General features: G+C 41.6%; 1 protein-coding gene and 1 non-coding gene across 2 annotated transcripts in view; both read left to right on the top strand.

Moving 5' to 3' along the window:
• The window catches only part of CAPN9 (calpain 9), a 75,224-nt gene that overhangs the window by 22,878 nt on the left and 34,298 nt on the right, over positions 1-18,048 (top strand). The window contains exons 2-6 of the mRNA XM_077168297.1: positions 3,712-3,781; positions 5,836-5,954; positions 11,381-11,514; positions 15,681-15,849; positions 16,858-16,941. Of these exons, the coding sequence (XP_077024412.1) occupies positions 3,712-3,781; positions 5,836-5,954; positions 11,381-11,514; positions 15,681-15,849; positions 16,858-16,941 (576 nt within the window). The remainder of the gene's footprint in view (positions 1-3,711; positions 3,782-5,835; positions 5,955-11,380; positions 11,515-15,680; positions 15,850-16,857; positions 16,942-18,048) is intronic.
• LOC143642977 (U6 spliceosomal RNA) lies at positions 15,168-15,274 on the top strand. The gene has a single exon (XR_013156033.1). It is a non-coding gene; the product is annotated as a U6 spliceosomal RNA (small nuclear RNA).

Below are 18,048 nucleotides of genomic sequence, written 5' to 3' on the forward strand. Positions count from 1 at the left end.
CATCAAAGAACTTCATCAAGAAAGTAGAAAGACAGCCTTCACAATGGGAGACAATATTTGGAAATGATATATCAGATAAAGGTCTAGTATCCAGAATTTATAAAGAGATTGTTCATCTCAACAACAAAAAGACAGCCAAACCAATTACAAAATGGGAAAAAGACTTGAACAGACACCTCTCAGAAGAGGAAATACGGATGGCCAAGAGGCACATGAAGAGATGCTCAATGTCCCTGGCCATTAGAGAAATGCAAATCAAAACCACAATGAGATATCATCTCACACCCACCAGAATGGCCATTATCAACAAAACAGAAAATGACAAGTGCTGGAGAGGATGCGGAGAAAGAGGCACACTTATCCACTGTTGGTGGGAATGTCAAATGGTGCAACCACTGTGGAAGGCAGTTTGGCGGTTCCTCAAAAAGCTGAATATAGAATTGCCATACGACCCAGCAATACCATTGCTAGGTATCTACTCAAAGGACTTAAGGGTAAAGACACAAACGGACATTTGCACACCAATGTTTATAGCAGCATTATTTACAATTGCAAAGAGATGGAAACAGCCAAAATCTCCATCAACAGAAGAGTGGCTAAACAAACTGTGGTATATACATACGATGGAATATTATGCAGCTTTAAGACAAGATAAACTTATGAACCATGTAATAACATGGATGGACCTAGAGAATATTATGCTGAGTGAATCCAGCCAAAAACTAAAGGACAAATACTGTATGGTCCCACTGATGTGAACGGACATTCGAGAATAAACTTGAAATATGTCATTGGTAACAGAGTTCAGCAGGAGTTAGAAACAGGGTAAGACAATGGGTAATTGAAGCTGAAGGGATACAGACTGTGCAACAGGACTAGATACAAAAACTCAAAAATGGACAGCACAATAATACCTAATTGTAAAGTAATCATGTTAAAACACTGAATGAAGCTGCATCTGAGCTATAGGTTTTTGTTTTGTTTTGTGTTGTTTTGTTTTGATTTTACTATTATTACTTTTATTTTTTTTCTCTATATTAACATTCTATATCTTTTTCGGTTATGTTGCTAGTTCTTCTAAACCAATGCAAATGTACTAAGAAATGATGATCATGCATCTATGTGATGATGTTAAGAATTAATGATTGCATGTGTAGAATGGTATGATCTCTAAATGTTGGGTTAATTTCTTTTTTTCCGTTAATTAAAAAAAAAAAAAAAAGAGAAGGGATAATTGGAGATGAAGGGATACAGACTGTACAACGGGACTGGATATAAAAACTCAGAAATGGACAGCACAATACTACCCAATTGTAATGCAATTATGTTAAAACACTGAATGAAGCTGCATGTGAGGTATAGGTTTTTTGTTTTTGTTTTTTTTGTTTTTTTTCTTTCTATTATTGTTTTAATTCTTATTCTGTTGTCTTTTTATTTCTTTTTCTAAATCGATGCAAATGTACTAAGAAATGATGAATATGCAACTATGTGATGTTATTAAGAATTACTGATTGTACATGTAGATTGGAATGATTTCTAATTGTTTTGTTAATTCTTTTTTTAATTAATAAAAAAAAGGGAAAAAATAAAAATAAAAAAATAAATAAATAAAAGCCATTTCATTTCTGGTATATTGCATTCCATCAGCTAGCAAACTAGAACACTTTTATTCCCATAAGTTCTGATAATTGTTTTTTCAAACTTTCAAGTTCTTCTTTATGGTTGTCCCATGCCTTCTTTATATCCTTCACCTATTTTTGCCATATATTACCTCAATTCATTGATTTAGCATGCTTGTTTGAATATCTTTAGTGAGGTGTTTCAATTCCTGTATCTTTTTTGCAATATGAGTTTGTTCCTTAGACTGGGACATATCTTTGTTTTTCCTAGTATGATTCATAATTTTAGCTGGTGTCTAGGCATCTGATTTCCTTGATTAGTTTTTTCTGGAGGTCATTTTCAGTCTTTTACTTAAGCTTTTCTTGTTGGTTGGCTTTGTTCATTATCTGTTCTTTGGCATTCATTTTAACCTATTCTAGACTTCTAGCATTGCTTCTGTTTAACTGATCAAAGTTTTTCAGCTTTTGTTTTTCTGGTTCTTGCCCTGCCTATATGGAGCCCTGTTTCTGAGGAGCATCTCCCTAGATATGATCAACCCCAATTACATTTTCCCAGACAAAGAAAGTCCAGTATCAAGAGAAGGGTGTAATCAGTATCAAGTTTCCCTGATTACGAGATGCAAAATGTTGTCAGACTTTCTTATGGAACCTCTAGAATCTGTGCTTTTCCTTTCCTGCCCAGTAGGTGGCAGTTGTCAGCCTGCAGCTCCCTGCCAGTGGTGTGATGCCTTTAATTCTCAGTAGCACCTGTCCTTGCCAGGGCAGTGGTTGAGACAGAAGCTGAGGTGGAAGGTGAGCTTAAGCTTTTGCTGTTTTTCAGCCCCTGGGTCTGAATTCTCTGAAGGAGGGTTGCTGCTTGAGCTGGGCCCTGACCCCTTTCCTTGGGGGAAAATGTGCCCTTTATGGAATTACCCCTCCACTTGATTTGTTACTTTGTCTCTCAAACCTATCTTAACTCTGCTCTTGCCTGAGTTAGGGCTGATGACTGAAAATACCTGAGGCTTTCTCTAATGAGCTGCTTAGAACACTTTTAAGTAAAAGAGAGAAAGAGAGAGAGAGAGAGAGAGAGAATAAATAAAATAAAAACCATTTTCAGAGCCAGTCCCCAGCCCCCAAGTTTCACCAGCTCCCAAGTTTCACCAGTCAAGAGCCAGAGTTGGCATCCAGCCCTATGTACACCTTTTGCTGGGACGCACCCCTTTTCCAGTATTTGAATGCAGCCAACTCCAAAAGCCTCCATTTTTGTTTTGTGGGTTTTTTTTTTCCTTTATCAGCCTCTTCTCTCTGCCAGGAGAGACCTCAGGGTTACTTTCCTGTTTTCTCTGGGTTTGTCTGTGCTCCAGACTCTGTACTCAGAGTCCACATTTGTAGATTAAAACTGCAGTTGTAGCTTAGTTAAGCCAACTTCCCTTACACCAAGTAGCAACTGTTTCCTTTTCTTACCAGGAAGTGTCCCCAGCAGCCTACCAAATCAGGGGTAGGGGTGCCCACCTTCACAGTTTGGGGGCTTTCTTTGCAGTGCTATGCTATGACATGTGTCTGGTCATGGATGTACCCCAAACACTTGTTCCAGACAGTTCTTGGCTATTTACAATCCGCTCTAGAGGACTAACTAAATTCCATACCTCCCTACACTACCATCTGCCCTGCCTTCACCTAACCTCATTTTAAGATGAAGAACATAAAGCCCTCAGCAGACCTGACACGTTAAATGATAGAGGCAGGATTTGAACCCTCAGCCAAGTGCCTTAACACAGGTGAATATCTTAAGTGTATGGCTGACATCCCACTTTGCAGCCAGACATCATGTGAATCTGTTTGGCCACAGTATGCACTGAGGGGTTGCTCAGAAGAGCTGAGGGGATGGAGTCTCTAGGGTGGGGGGGAGTTATGATTTATCAGAGACCCCAGGTTTGCCCAAGGCATGTGGCCATTGCAGCCTTTCCTTCTTTATGCCCCTCCGCCAGAATAAAAATCAAATATAGAACATAATGTCCTCCCTCTAAAAGTAGGATAGATACCCTAAGCCATCTCCATCTTACTGGCCCACTCTGAGGTGGGTCTTGCTTTAATAAAGCTCTCATTCTTCCAGGAAATTGTGAAAAAACCAGAATTCATTCTTGGAGGTGCCACCAGGACTGATATCTGCCAAGGAGATCTTGGTAAGCCATAGCCACATGGGGTCCCTGCACACCTGGCAGGGGCACAGGGTGCTGGGAAGGTCATTCCCCTCTTCTTCCTCCTTCCCTTCCTCCCAAGTCTGCTGGCCTGCTCCCCTCTGAATGGAGCCCACATGGATGCCAATCACATTTTTTCCATCCCTCTCTTCCTCTGCATCCCCTCACCCCCCCATATCCGTACATTGCTACTCAATAGAAAATCACTCTAGGGGTTCCTTTGCTTTTCCAAGTTTTAGGATTTGTCACATTGTTGTAAATGTAAGTTTTGAATTCCACTTTTCATTTAACTTTAGTCATTGGTGGGCTCTAAATATTATTTTTGTAACATTTTTATTGCATCTAAGTACTACACATAACATATATATATGTTGTGAAAGATAGCAACCCAATAAACACTCTTGAAACTGCCACCCAAAATAAGACTTAGAGCACAGCCAGCACTATGTATGCTTCTCCTCAGTACCATCCCCCCAAATACTGGTATCCATCCACCATCCACTTGGCCTTCCACAGGCACCCTCTCCTGCGCACAGCCCCAGGGCACCCAGTCCCATCCATCTGCACAGGACCAACAGAGGTAAAAACTGATCTTGTTTTCTGTCGAGTTTTTCCATTTCTCTTAAATTGTATACATGACATTGGCTTTGAATCTCCTGCTTTCAATAGGTCAGAGCATTTCTGACTCAAAAGAAATAAAGTGTTACATTCTTAGGCCAGGAAAAGACACATTTTCCAAAATTGAGCAAAGCTGTAACTTGGACAGGAGGGTGGAGGAGGTCAGCTGGTCACTTTCTTAGACTGGTTGGCCCTAGGCATCCCCCAAACTGAAAGCAGAGGCCAGACTTTACTCATCTCTGTATCCTCAGTGCCTAGCCCAGTGCCTGCCACCCTGGAGGCATTCAGTAAAGTTTGCTGAACAAATGGTCTTCAAAGTCTCCAGCCTGTGTCATTTCCCTATCAGTATCTCCCAAAAGCTGCACAGGAGGCTGCCAAAGAACAGCCAATGCATTAGAAATCAAAACCTCAGTCGCTCCACTCAGGCTGGGGTGTCATGCCAGTCAAAGCCAGGGATAAAATGATTCAGAAGAAGCTTTCCTGACTTTAGGTCCTCTGTGATATTCTCCTTCCAGTGTACAACATCCAGAAAGGGGCCATGTGATAATGTCAAAATGTGAATTTTGAGGAAGCCAAGCTGAGTGTGATGGGGTCTTGAGTTCCAAAGATGTTGGTGTTAACTACTAAAAACAAAGACACCTGGGAGAAAACCAAGAAGCCCTGTGTGTTAAATGGATATGTCCTTATATCTGTTCAGACATATTTCATAAGCAGTACCGAAAACACTGCTAGGCACATCCGAGGTCTTAGTCTACTCTCAGTAAGGGCCGATGAATACAGCTAGGTGTCTGTAACAACACAGATAAGATGTTCTTTGATGTTTGACTTCACATTTTAGGTTTCCTCCAGATGTGTGTTAATATGAAGATACAATTTGGGAATTCAGTAGATATACTCAACAAATCTTGAATGTGCAAATTAAATTTCAATTAAATTGAAAGCAATTGCCCAATGAACTACCATGACCTATAACTAAACTGAGTCTGGGGGGTGGAGTGGGCATCAGCCCCAGAAATGTGCTCCTCGGCCCCAGAGGGGGACAATTTCTGAAGAACCCCAAGTGCTTCGGGAGGAGGCAACCTTGACGTGTCTACTCATGTGGCCATTGCTGACACTAAAATATGCAGCCTTGGTCCTCAATGGAATTTCACAGAGCTGCTGCATGATGGAGTTTGGGTTGAAACCCAAGTAAGTATGTCCTATAACACTGCCAAGAAAATGACAGCTGTTTGTAACACAGTGGACAGGAGAAGAGCAGGGAGGGGGACAGAAGGGAGGGCAGAAGTATTGGTTAGCATTTGTTTAAATGCAGAAAAGATGTGGTCACGTATAGATTTCTCCACATCTCTTTCTGGCATATAGTTTTCCCATTTACTGTGCTTTAGTGATGAAAACTGTTAATTATAGTTTTCATTTTGCAGGCGACTGCTGGCTACTAGCTGCCATTGCCTCCCTTACGCTTAATGAGAGAACGCTGTTGAGAGTCCTCCCCCAGGACCAAGGCTTTGGCCCTGGTTATGCTGGGATATTCCATTTCCAGGTAAGAGGGAACACTTGTCCAGTGAATCTGCCTCGTTGGGGCTCAGCATGACACCATGTGCATCTTCACGTTTCTTGGCAACCCTAGCAGGATCACAGCTGTACCTCACCTGTGTGAGAGCTATGGCTCTAAACATTACATTCTATTTGTAATGGAATCTTATGTAAATGCACTAGAAGGGTATTAGTGACATTGTACGGCAAATCCATTCATAAACTATACAGTCAACTGTTATGAGAGTTTCTGGTAAATCTGAATGTCTATATATTGAAGGTTTTATTATTTGGCATTTCTTGAGCTTTAAGCATAGATTGCCTGAAACAATTATACCTCTGGGGACCTGGATTATTTCTCATAAATTGAGAATTTCTCCTTACTGAAAAAGTATAAATTTGGAGACATTGGGTGAGCTTTTTTAAAAAGCTGAAAGAGAAAGCAGAAATAAGAGGCAATAAGAATGAAGCAGATGATGGGCAGGCCATGGTGGCTCAGCAGGCAAGAATGCTTGCCTGCCATGCCAGAGGACCTGGGTTTGCTTCCCGGTGCCTGCCCATGTTAAAAAAAAGAGAGAGAAGGTGACAGTCTCCTAGTTCTACAGACTGCTCATCTTTAAAAAAATAGAATGAAGCAGATGCAGGGGAAACCCAACGTGAAAATGTGTTATCACGCTGGCCAACACCAAGTGCAACCAAACATGTAATTTCATGAATTACATCAAGCACATAAACTGCATCTCAGGGTAGACAGTGGGGAGAACGGAGGAAGAATTTCTTATTGCCCAGCTCTTATCTGCCACTCATCAAAAGCTCACTTCCAGTATCTAAAGCCCCTGCATTGTCAGATTGCACAAGGCAATCCTCACCTTGAGTCAGGGGCAGCCTAATGTGGATGAGCTGCTGTCAGGCTGCGCATGAAGTTTGCAGAGTCCACACAAAGCAATCTCCAGCAGTGGCTGGAAGAAGTGCTGAAATCGAGAGGATCTGAAGTACAGCAGGCGCATGATAGACAGAGGCACTGAAGACATTTGGATGGGTGCTGGGCTCAGATTTCTTCATATGTGCCTTTGCATTCTAGTCTGCTTCAACAATGCCAATTCCAGATTATCTGGCTATAATTTCCAGAAAGATGGCAGAGAACTCCAAACAACAAACTCATACCCACCCACTCAAACAAAAGGCCTTGGCCTTATAGCAAAAGATGTCAAATGAGTGCACCATTTTATGTTTTAAGTTGGAATCAAATGTTTACAGATTGTAAAATAAAAACAAAACAAAACTGAGGGAAACAGAGGCCACGTTTGCTGGAATCATGTGGAGGACATATAACCAACATGCTCGCACGTGACACAGACAGGGCCACATGTAGAGGCCCCCCACAACCCATCCTCTCTCTTCTCCAACCCCAGTCTTTGCACTGAGTCTAACCAGATATTGAAATCTGCCTCTTCTGCCTCTTCTACGTACTTGAATGGGGGCATTCGGGCAGTTTTCTTAGTGAAATTAAGCCTTAGTATATTAATCTGATAAAAGGAGATAATATCTACCTTGTGAAATGTGATAGTTAGATTCAGGTGTCAGCTTGGCTAGGTGAAGGTGCCTAGTTCTATTGCTGTGGACATGAGCCAGTGGCATGTCAAGCTCATCTGTTGCTGATTACATCTGCAGTCAGCTAGGAGGCCTGCCTGCTGCAATGAATGATGTTTGATTTAATTGGCTGGTGCTTAAATGAGAGAGCTCAACACAGCACATTCCAAGCAGCTCAGTTTACCTCACCTCAGCACAAGCAGCTCAGCCCAGGCCTTTGGAGATGCAGAAAGGAATCACCCCAGGGAAAGTTGTTGGAACCCAGAGGCCTGGAAAGAAGGCCAGAAGAGATCACCCTGTGCCTTCCCATGTAAGAAAGAACCTCATTTGAAAGTTAGCTGCCTTGCCTCTGAAGAATAATGAAATAAATCCCCTTTTATTAGCAGCCAACCCATCTCTGGTGTGTTGCATTCTGGCAGCTAGCAAACTAGAACATGGAATTTCCTAAGAACTAAATGGAATAGTGCATGAGGTGCTGCCACAGTGTTCCTTACCTTTGCCCTACCACTGTCTCCTGTTCCACACAGGCCACTGAGCTGGGGTCCCACCCTGGTTCCTTCTATCACTGAGTCCAGCAATCTGACAAATAGATATCCCCTCCGGTCTCTGGAACTGATAACAGAAGTGTTTCAAGAGCAGGAACCCAGAGATGTGTCACTCAAGGAATTAATCTCTATTCCCAGACATAAGGGGCCCCCTTGGCACTGCTGATCATGCTAGCCTTATGATAACAGTGTATCTGGGCCCGAAGTGGAGACTCAGCCCCTCCTTCCCTACTGGCCTGCCACTGCTTAGCTGTTTCCCCTCCACTTCATCAGGCTCCCATTGATACTGCAAACACCCAGTTTTTTTGGCCACCAACATTTGGCCAATCATTGATTCTTTCAGACATGCCAGAGTGGTAGGGTGCAGGATATTTAACCCAGAAAATCCGATAGAACTGCCGCCTCTAAATTGGAACTGTCACTACCATCTAATCTTGGGTTCCCCCAAGTGCATTGTGTCCTTCCCATCTTGTAGAATGTCAGAGCTAGAAGGGACCTCTGTGATTATCTCTTGCAGTGCCCTCATTTCACCAGTGAGAACATTGAGTTCCTGGGAGGGGAAGTGACTTATCCAAGGTCACTAAGGAAAATAAAGCCTAGAACCCAGGTTTCTGCCTCCCAGTACACTTGTGTTTTGCTCTACAACACTACCTCTGATGAGACAGGCTTTGGCCCTACTGAGTTCCTGTTGGTTACACTCTGATATCTAATGACAATACTCACTGTGATTCCCCTCTTGAGACTTGAAGGAAAGAGAAGCATTAGAAATAACCCCCCATCCTTCATGCTTCTCTTCAGTCCCTTGTCCAAAATGCAGGTGTGTGAGTACTTCAAGCCAACAATCCCCTGGACAGGCAGAGTCATCTCTCTGGTCACCTCATTGGGACCCAATTCTCAGCCCCTCCCAGCTGAACACTGGCTATAAGTACTGCTCCCTCACCCTCCTCCCCACTCTGGAAAGCTGGAGGCTAGGAGGGGACATTAAACACCTGTCCAAACAGTTCCTGAACTTGAAACCACAAATGCCACCAAGGAAGCCTGAGTGAGCAACACATGCAGACCCAGTACAGCTGTCAGGAGGGGTGGGGGACCCAAGGGAAGCCAATGATCAGGAGTGGCCAGGCCCACTGCCCCCATTAGGACCCTTTACTGAGAACTGGGTGTTCTCTAGGGTTCTCTAGAGAAACAGAATCAGCAGGAGATATCTGTAGATATAAAATTTATAAAAGTGTCTCACGTAACCCTGGGAACGTAGAGTCCAAGGTCTGTAGGGCAGGCTGCAAGCTGGTAACTCTGATGAAGGTCCTCAATGAATTCTCAGGTGAGGCTAGCTGGACAACCGTGCAAATGAAACAGTCCAAGATCCATAGGGCAGGCTGTGAAGCTGGTGACTCCGATGAAAGGTCTGGATGAACTCCATAGGAGAGGTTCACCAGCTGAAGCAGGAAGAATGACTGTATCTTCTAAATCCTCCTTAAAAACCTTCCGGTGATTAGATTAAGCATCACTCATTGCAGAAGACCCTCCCCTTAGCTGATTACAAATGCAATCAGCTGTGGATGCAGCTGACCTAATTATGATTTAAGTCCATGAAATGTACTCTAAACAACAGACAGGCCAGGGCTTGCCTGACCAGACAACCAGGCACCACCACCTGGCCAAGTTGACACACAAACCTGACCATGACACCGGGAAAATAATTTTTTTTTCCTTTTCTTTTTAATTTTTATTTTTAGAGAATAAAGGAGGAAAGAGAAAGAGAGAGGGAATGAAAAAAGAGGAAAGGAAAAGGTAGAGAAGAATGAGGAAGTAGGCAGATAGAACACTACTCTATCCCCAAAGTCTTCATCAGGATCATAATAGATCAAAATGTGAGAAGAAGTTGCATTGACTCTCCGTCTGGGGGGAAATGCTTGTTTAAAAGCACACACTCCTAGAAACACACAAACTACTTACACTGACTCAAGAAGAAACACAAAATTGATCTCAATAAACCAATAACTAGTAAAGAGATTAAATCCTTAATAAGAAACTTCCCAACAAAGAAAAACCCAGGACCCGACAACTTCACAGGGGAATGTTACCAAACATTCTGAGAAGAATCAACATCAATTCTGCTTTAACTCTTCCAAAAAGTTGAAAGAGGTGGGAACACTCCCTAACTCATCTTATGAGGTCAATATCATGCTCATATCAAAGCCAAATAAAGATACAAAAGAAAAGAAAATTACAGATCAGTATCTTATGAATATAGATTCAAAAATCCTCAGCAAAATACTAGCAAACCAAATCAAAGAGAACATCACAAAAATCAGCAAAGATCAACACCCAAAAATCAGTAGCAATGAACAATTGGAAGAAGAAATCAATTTTTAAAAATTCCATTTACAATAGTAACTAAAAAAATCAAATATCTAGGAATAAACCTAGCCAAGCATGTAAAAGACTTCTACACAGAAAACTACAAAACATTGCTAAAAAGAATCAAAGAAGACCTAAATAACCAGAAGAACATTCCATACTGATAGATTGGAAGATTAAATATTGTTAAGATGTCCATTCTACCCAAAGAGGTTTACAGAATCAATGCAATCCCAATCAAAATTCCAACAGCCTTCTTTACAGAAATGGAAAGGCCAATCACCAAATTCATATGGAAGGGTTAAGGGCCACAAATATCCGTGGAGACCACCATATGCACACCTGTCCTCTCACTTCTCCAAGTTGCACATGAGAAATATCAAATTCAGCTCTCTGGTTACAGCCTCCCTATATGTGGGAAACTCCAAAACTGAATGTATACATGGATATTGCTCTATCCATGAGCAAGGAGGGAGCTAAAAGTCAAGGGACATCTAAGATAGAAGCCTCAAACTGAGGGCTAGAGGATAGAGCTGGGTTGCATGAAAGAAAAACAATACTCCACATACATCATCATACCCCTCTCCTGGCCAGTCATCCCACCCCTCACCCAAAAAACAAACAACTAAGGAAAGAACAACTGATTCAGAGCATGGTAGCGTGTTCTTGACTGTAAATCCTGCTCTACTCTCTTACCCTGGCTTTGATAGGTTGAAACTGAGTCTTTGGACTAATGTCAGTGACAGAGTAGAATATATTATTTATGGTTGAGTAGATGAAATCTTAGTGGCCATATCATGGAACGCTTGTGGGGTTTTCCTCGAGACTATGTGGGCAGTTTGGTCAGGGGAAAAAATGTGATGAATATTTTACAAATGAAGCCCAGATCTCAAGTGTGTCTTCCCCCAGTAATTTCTGTCTCCCTCTTGGGTAACAGTTTTGGCAGCACAATGAGTGGCTGGATGTGGTGATTGATGACCGACTGCCCACTTTCAGGGACCGCTTAGTTTTCCTTCACTCTGCTGACAACAATGAGTTCTGGAGCGCCTTGTTGGAAAAAGCCTATGCCAAGTGAGTGTTGGCTTCCATAAGCTCCTGGAGGTCTCCCTGTCTCAGGAAGCCTGGACTCCACTCCCCAAGAAGCCTTTTCATAGGTCTTCTATGGAGAAGGAGGCTAGGGGTTGGGGAGGAGAAAACTGAGGGTCAGGGTGTACTGCAGACAAGGCACGGGCTGGTACCCCCTCCTCAGGGCTCAGGCAAGGTTGCAGGTGGGAAAGCAGCAACCCAAACAGTTTTCTTTCGACAAGCCTAAATATAACCTATACTCAGGCATATTGCACAACGTGCCCCCTTCCTCCTCTGTGTCATGAATCTGCCTCTGAAAGAAGTGATGGAAGGAGAGCTGAGAGGGTGAATGGACAGAAATTCTGGATGTGCCAGTGAGACACTTGGTTCTTTAGACTTTCCCACTAAACATTGTTATGGCCTAAACACCTGGTCTACTAAACCACGTGACTATAGGCACACTGATTTTTTTTCGGGGGTGGGGTGCATGGTCTGGGAATTGAACTTGGGTCTCCTGCATGGAAGTTGAGCATTCTATCACAACCACATGTGCACCCTGATACATTGATTTTTTTTTAACTTTTCTTATTGTATAGTATAACATATATACAAAGCAAAGAAATAAAATAGCAATGGTTTTCACAGCACTCTTCAACAAGTAGTTACAGGACAGATCCCAGAGTTTGTCATGGGCTACCATACGATCCTCTAAGATTTTTCCTTCTAGCTGCTCCAGAATATAAGAAGCTAGAGGGCTTAAATATTTTTTATCATCACAATCGAGTTTTTTTTCTTTTTGTGAAAAATAACATATATACAAAAAAAGCAATAAATTTCAAAGTACAGCACCACAATTAGTTGTAGAACATATTTCAGAGTTTAGCATGGGTTACATTTCCACAATTTTAGGTTTTTACTTCTAGTTGCTCTAAGATACTGGAGACTAAAAGAGATATCAATTTAATGATTCAGCAATCATACTCATTTGTTAAATCCTATCTTCTCTGTATAACTCCGCCATCACCTTTGATCTTTCTGTCCCTCTCTTTAGAGGTGTTTGGGCTATGGCCATTCTAACGTTTTCATGTTGAAAGGGTCTAACACATTGATTTATTTATTTTATTTATTTATTTATTTTTTTGGCATGGGCAGGCACCAGGAGTCGAACTCGGGTCTTTGGCATGGCAGGCAAGAATTCTGCCACTGAGCCACTGTCACACCACCCTGACACATTGATGTGTTTTTTAATTTATTTTTTATTATCAAACCCAAACAACATACAAACATGAACATTCTTAACATACAAATGTTTTGTGCGTGGTGCACAATCAATGGCTCACAATATCACCACATTGTTTTATATTCATCACCATGATCATTTTTTAGAAAATTTGCATCGCTCCAGAAAAAGAGATAAAAAGAAAAAAGATAGGGCGGGCCGCGGTGGCTCAGCGGGCAAGAGTGCTTGCCTGCCATGCCGGAGGACCCCGGTTCGATTCCCGGCCCCAGCCCATGTAAAAAAAAACAAACAAACAAACAAAATATAATAAAACAAGAAAATGTTTAAAGATGTTTCCCTTTCTTCCTCCCTTCCTTCCTTCCATCCTTCCTTCCTTCCTTCTCTCTGTCTTTCCTTCCCTTCCTCCCTCTCTCTAAAAAAAAAAAAAAAAAGAAAAAAGATAAAACTCATACATACCATACCCCTTACCCTCTCTGTCATTGACCACTAGTGTTTCCATCTACTAAATATATTTTAACTTTTGTTCCCCTGTTTTTTTTCTACATCCCTTACCACTCCCTTTCATTGTTCACTAGTATTTTAATCTACTCAATTTATTTTAACATTTGTTCCCCCTATTATTTATTTATTATTTTTTTACCATATGATCATTCTGTTCTTGTTACATAATCAATAACTCACAGTATCATCACATAGTTGTATAGTCATCATCATGATCATTTCTTAGAACATTTGCATCAATTCATAAAAAGAAATAAAAAGAGAACAGAAAAAAATCATACATACCATACCCCTTACCCCCCAGCATTTCAATTCACTAAATTTATTTTAACATTTGTTCCCCCCATTATTTATTTATTTTTAATCCATATGTTTTGCTCATCTGTTGACAAGGTAGTTAAAAGGAGCATCAGACACAAGGTTTTCACAATCACACAGTCACATTGTGAGAGCTATATCATTATACAATCATCTTCAAGTAACATGGCTACTGGAACACAGCTCTACATTTTCAGGCAGTTCCCTCCAGCCTCTGTTACACCTTAGCTAAACAGGTGATATCTATTTAATGCATAAGAATAACCTCCAGGATAACCTCTTGACTCTGTTTGGAATCGCTCAGCCATTGACACTTTATTTTGACACATTGATTTTAAACACCAATCAAATGGCCTCATTTTCTCCAGCTTTTTTGATTTCTAGCCCCACCAGCTTAACAGCAAAAGTCCACAAAAGCCTGAAGTCCATCCTCAGACGATGGCAGAGCTCTCCAGGGAGACAGTCTCATTCTTTGCCCTCTCAAAGACACGCAGGCCTGCCTGAATGTCAGGCCAGCACCTCTCAGATACAGGAAGCAAGAAAGGTGGTCATACCAATCTCTGCTTCTAAGTGGGGTATAAAACCGGCAAAATGAAATAACTTAGGTGAACTGAGGTTAAGTTAATTCTGAAATCAACAGGACAGAATTAAAGCCATCAAAGGAGAACCAAAGATGTACCCCCTTACCCATCTGCTGCACCCTGAACATTAAGGTCCAGGGCCTGTACAAATACCCTTAGTGTCCCTGTTCAGGCTTAAGTAGGGAAGAGATTCTCCTTCCAGTGAAGGAAGCGGGGGGCACACTCCTCTGAGGGATCCACAGCAGATCCTCTGCTCTCTGTTTCATTCTCAGTGAGCCCAGTATAGGTAAATCTTACACCTGCAGCTTACAAAAAGCCAGGGGACTCCAGGCTGTGGAATTCGACAGCAAAATGAAGGGTAAGGCAGAGGAATGCCTCTCTGTCTTTGCCTCAAAGAGAAAAATATTGCATAGGCTTCCTGGAAAGAAAACATTTGTTTACATTTTTGATCATTATAAAAGGTCAAAAATGGTTGGGAGGACACCTCACCAAAAAAGAAATACAGATGGCAAATAAGCACAGGAAAACATGCTCAACACCATTTGATATTAGGGAATTGCAAATTAAAACAGTGAGATTGTTACACACTGAGTAGAATGCTTAAACATCCTGAAACCCAACAGTACCAATTACTGACAAAGATGTGGAGCAGTAGGTTCTCCCATTCTTTTGGTTTGGAATGCAAAATGGTACAGCCATTTTGGAAGACAATTTGTCAGTTTCTTATAAACTAAACATAGTCTTACCATTTGCTTTGGCAGTCAGTCACTTAAGTGATTCATATCCACACGGAAACCTGCATTCAAATGTTTATGGCACTATTGTTCATAATTGCCCTAAAAGCAAATCAAGATGTCCTTCAAGGTCAATGGACCAACAAACTATGGTACTACCATACAATGGAATATTTAGCCAACAACAACAAAAAAGAAATGAGGTATCAAGGCACAAAGAGACATGGATGAATCTTAAATGCATATTGCAAAGTGAAAGAAGCCAGTCTTAAAAGACTACCTATTGTGCTCACTTCAGCAACACATATACTAAAATTGGAACGATACAGAGAAGATTAGCATGACCCCTGTGCAAGGATGACATGCAAATCCGTATAGCATGACATATTAAAAAAAAAACTACCTATTGCATGTTTCCAATTATATGACATTCTGAGAAAGGCAAAAACTGCAGCAATGGTAAAAAGATCAGTGATTGCCAGAAGTCTGGAGGGAGGCTGGAATAGTTAAAGAACAGAGGAATTTTTTTAGGGGGGTGAAACTACTGTATGGTATGGCGATGGTGAACACATGACACTATGCATTTGTCAACTCATAGAACTTCACAACATAAAGAGTGAATATTAATGTATGCAAGTTTTAAAAAATGAGTTAGAAAGTTGGGAATTTCAGAATGGAATTCGGAATGGGATAGAACACTCTAAGGCTATAATTCCCGCCATGATGACCAAAGGGTGCCACCTGGCAGTTTCTCCTGATCCCTACAGCAGTTTCTATGCTCTCTTGTTGCCCTTCCAGGCTCAATGGAAGCTATGAAGCCCTGAAAGGAGGCAGCACCATTGAGGCCATGGAAGACTTCACCGGGGGTGTAGCAGAGACCTTTGAAACTAAAGAGGCTTCAGAGAACTTCTATGAGATTCTTGAGAAGGCCTTGAAGAGGGGCTCTCTGGTGGGCTGTTCTATTGATGTGAGTCACCTGCTACTCATGTCCTCACTGCAGGGCCCACCACAGGCACTGGGCAGGACTAGGGGTCTGAGCAGGTGCCCTGGCCACTGAGGAAAGGGCTTCCTGACCAGGAGCTCGGGCAGGAGCAGGGAGCGATGTTTATTTCTTTAAATTAAAATGAAAGTTTTCCTTTAATGGTTTTCGAATTACAAAGGTAAGATATACTTGCTGTATCATGTGAATGAATTCCCAGAGACATAAAAACACCTATCATCTCCCTCCACCACTTCCTGTCCTTGCCTCACTCCTCCAACCTCACCCTGTGCTGGCCTGGTGTGTATCCTTCACACTTTCTCCTTGTTCCTGGAAGTGTTTGCAAACACACATACACAAATATTCGGGGGTTGGCTTGTTTTTACTAAACTGGAATCATACCGTGTACTTTTTTGAAACTTGTTTTTCACTTAAATCATGAAAAATTGTATAAGTAGATAGAAATCAAACCTTTTCTCCTAAGTTTTATGCATAAAAATACACACATATGATTCTACCTCACTTATTTTTAATAATCTGTTCAATTTTTCTAGTTCCTCTTGCGTTAATTTTGGGAACTTATTCTTTGCTAATAGATCATCCATTTCCTCTGCATTTTCAAGTGACCTAGAGTTGCATGCCATATTGTCATGTGTGCCCCAGAATCTCCTTGGTGTGAGATTGTGACTTTTTTTCCCTCATGCTGTGCTACAGGAGGTGATGGCCAAATTGTTCTCTTTGGGGTCAGAAAAAGTAAACTCTGGGCTGAGTTTGAGAGTCTCCCCGGGAAGAGACTCGGACTTTTTACATACCACTGCTAAATATCTTCACAAATTCTCGGTTTAACCATTGCATATGCTCTACCCATCGCCATAACCTGGGGAGCAGAAGAAGAGGCTTAGAGACTGTGATGGGATCAGGCTTAGAATAGGCCTGGCAGGGCAGGGAAGGCTTGACTTAGACCCTCTGTCTGATGCTGCTCTCTCTGTGGTTTAGGTAAGAAATGCTGCAGAATCAGAAGCCCAGACACCTTTTGGTCTGATTAAGGGTCATGCCTATACTGTAACAGGAATTGATCAGGTAGGTGACATTAACCCCTGTTGACAGACCACAGGGACAGACCTGATAATGCCAGTAGTCCCTTATACTTATTTAGTGCATCACAGTTCATACAACACTACAAGAGAATGTCTCATCTGAAAAAGGCAGGCTGGAATTCAAAACAGCAAGACAGGAGAGACTGGCCATAGGACTCCACTACAGCATCAAACTTTTTTTTTAATGCAAATTTCCCCCACTTTGACCATTTTTAATGTCAGGGACATTAATTAAATTTACAGTGTTGTGCCACATCACCATCATCCATTACCAAAACTTTTTCATCACTCCAAACAGAAACTCAGTGCCCATTGAGAAATAACTCCCCATCTACTCTCCACTCTGCCCTGCCCTGGGTAACATCTAATCTCCTTTCTGTCTCTATATGTGCTTATTCTAGATAATTCATATAAGTGGGATCATTAATATCTGTCCTTTTGTGTCCGGCTTATTTCACTCAGCATGTTTTTAAGACTCGTTCATGTTTGCAACATGTATCAGAACTTCATTCTTTTTCATGGCTAGATAATAATCCATATGTGTATGTACCACATTTTGTTTACCCATTCATCTGTTGATGGACACTTAGGTTGCTTCTACCTTTTGGCTACTGTGAATAATGCTGCTAAGAACATTCATGTACAAGTACTGTTTGAGTTCCTTTGGCATATATCTAGAAGAGGAATTCCTGGGTCATACAATAATTCTATATTTAACACCAAACTATTTTTTACAGTGATTGCCTAATTTTGTATTTATACCCACAATGCACAAGGGTTCCATTTTCTCCACATTCTTACCAGTACTTGTTATTTTCTCTGTGTGTGTGTTTGTTTGTTTGATTTTAAATAGCTAAACTTTTGCAGCAGGTTTGGGAGCCTCGTCTGTTCTTTTCTTCCTCAGTACCATACAGTCCCATTCTCTTCAGCTGTATTCCAGGCTGAAACTAATTCCTGGGGTACAACACAAAGAACCACCCTGATTGCTAGTAGGTGCTTGGTTTGGGGCAGAGATCCTTGAGGGGTGCTTGAGAAAAGTAAGGAAGGAGGACTCAATGAGAGAGAAACATGAGAAGCCTTGGGTTGCAAC

This window comes from Tamandua tetradactyla, chromosome 7 (genome assembly GCF_023851605.1).
Source record: "Tamandua tetradactyla isolate mTamTet1 chromosome 7, mTamTet1.pri, whole genome shotgun sequence".
Taxonomy (NCBI): domain Eukaryota; kingdom Metazoa; phylum Chordata; class Mammalia; order Pilosa; family Myrmecophagidae; genus Tamandua; species Tamandua tetradactyla.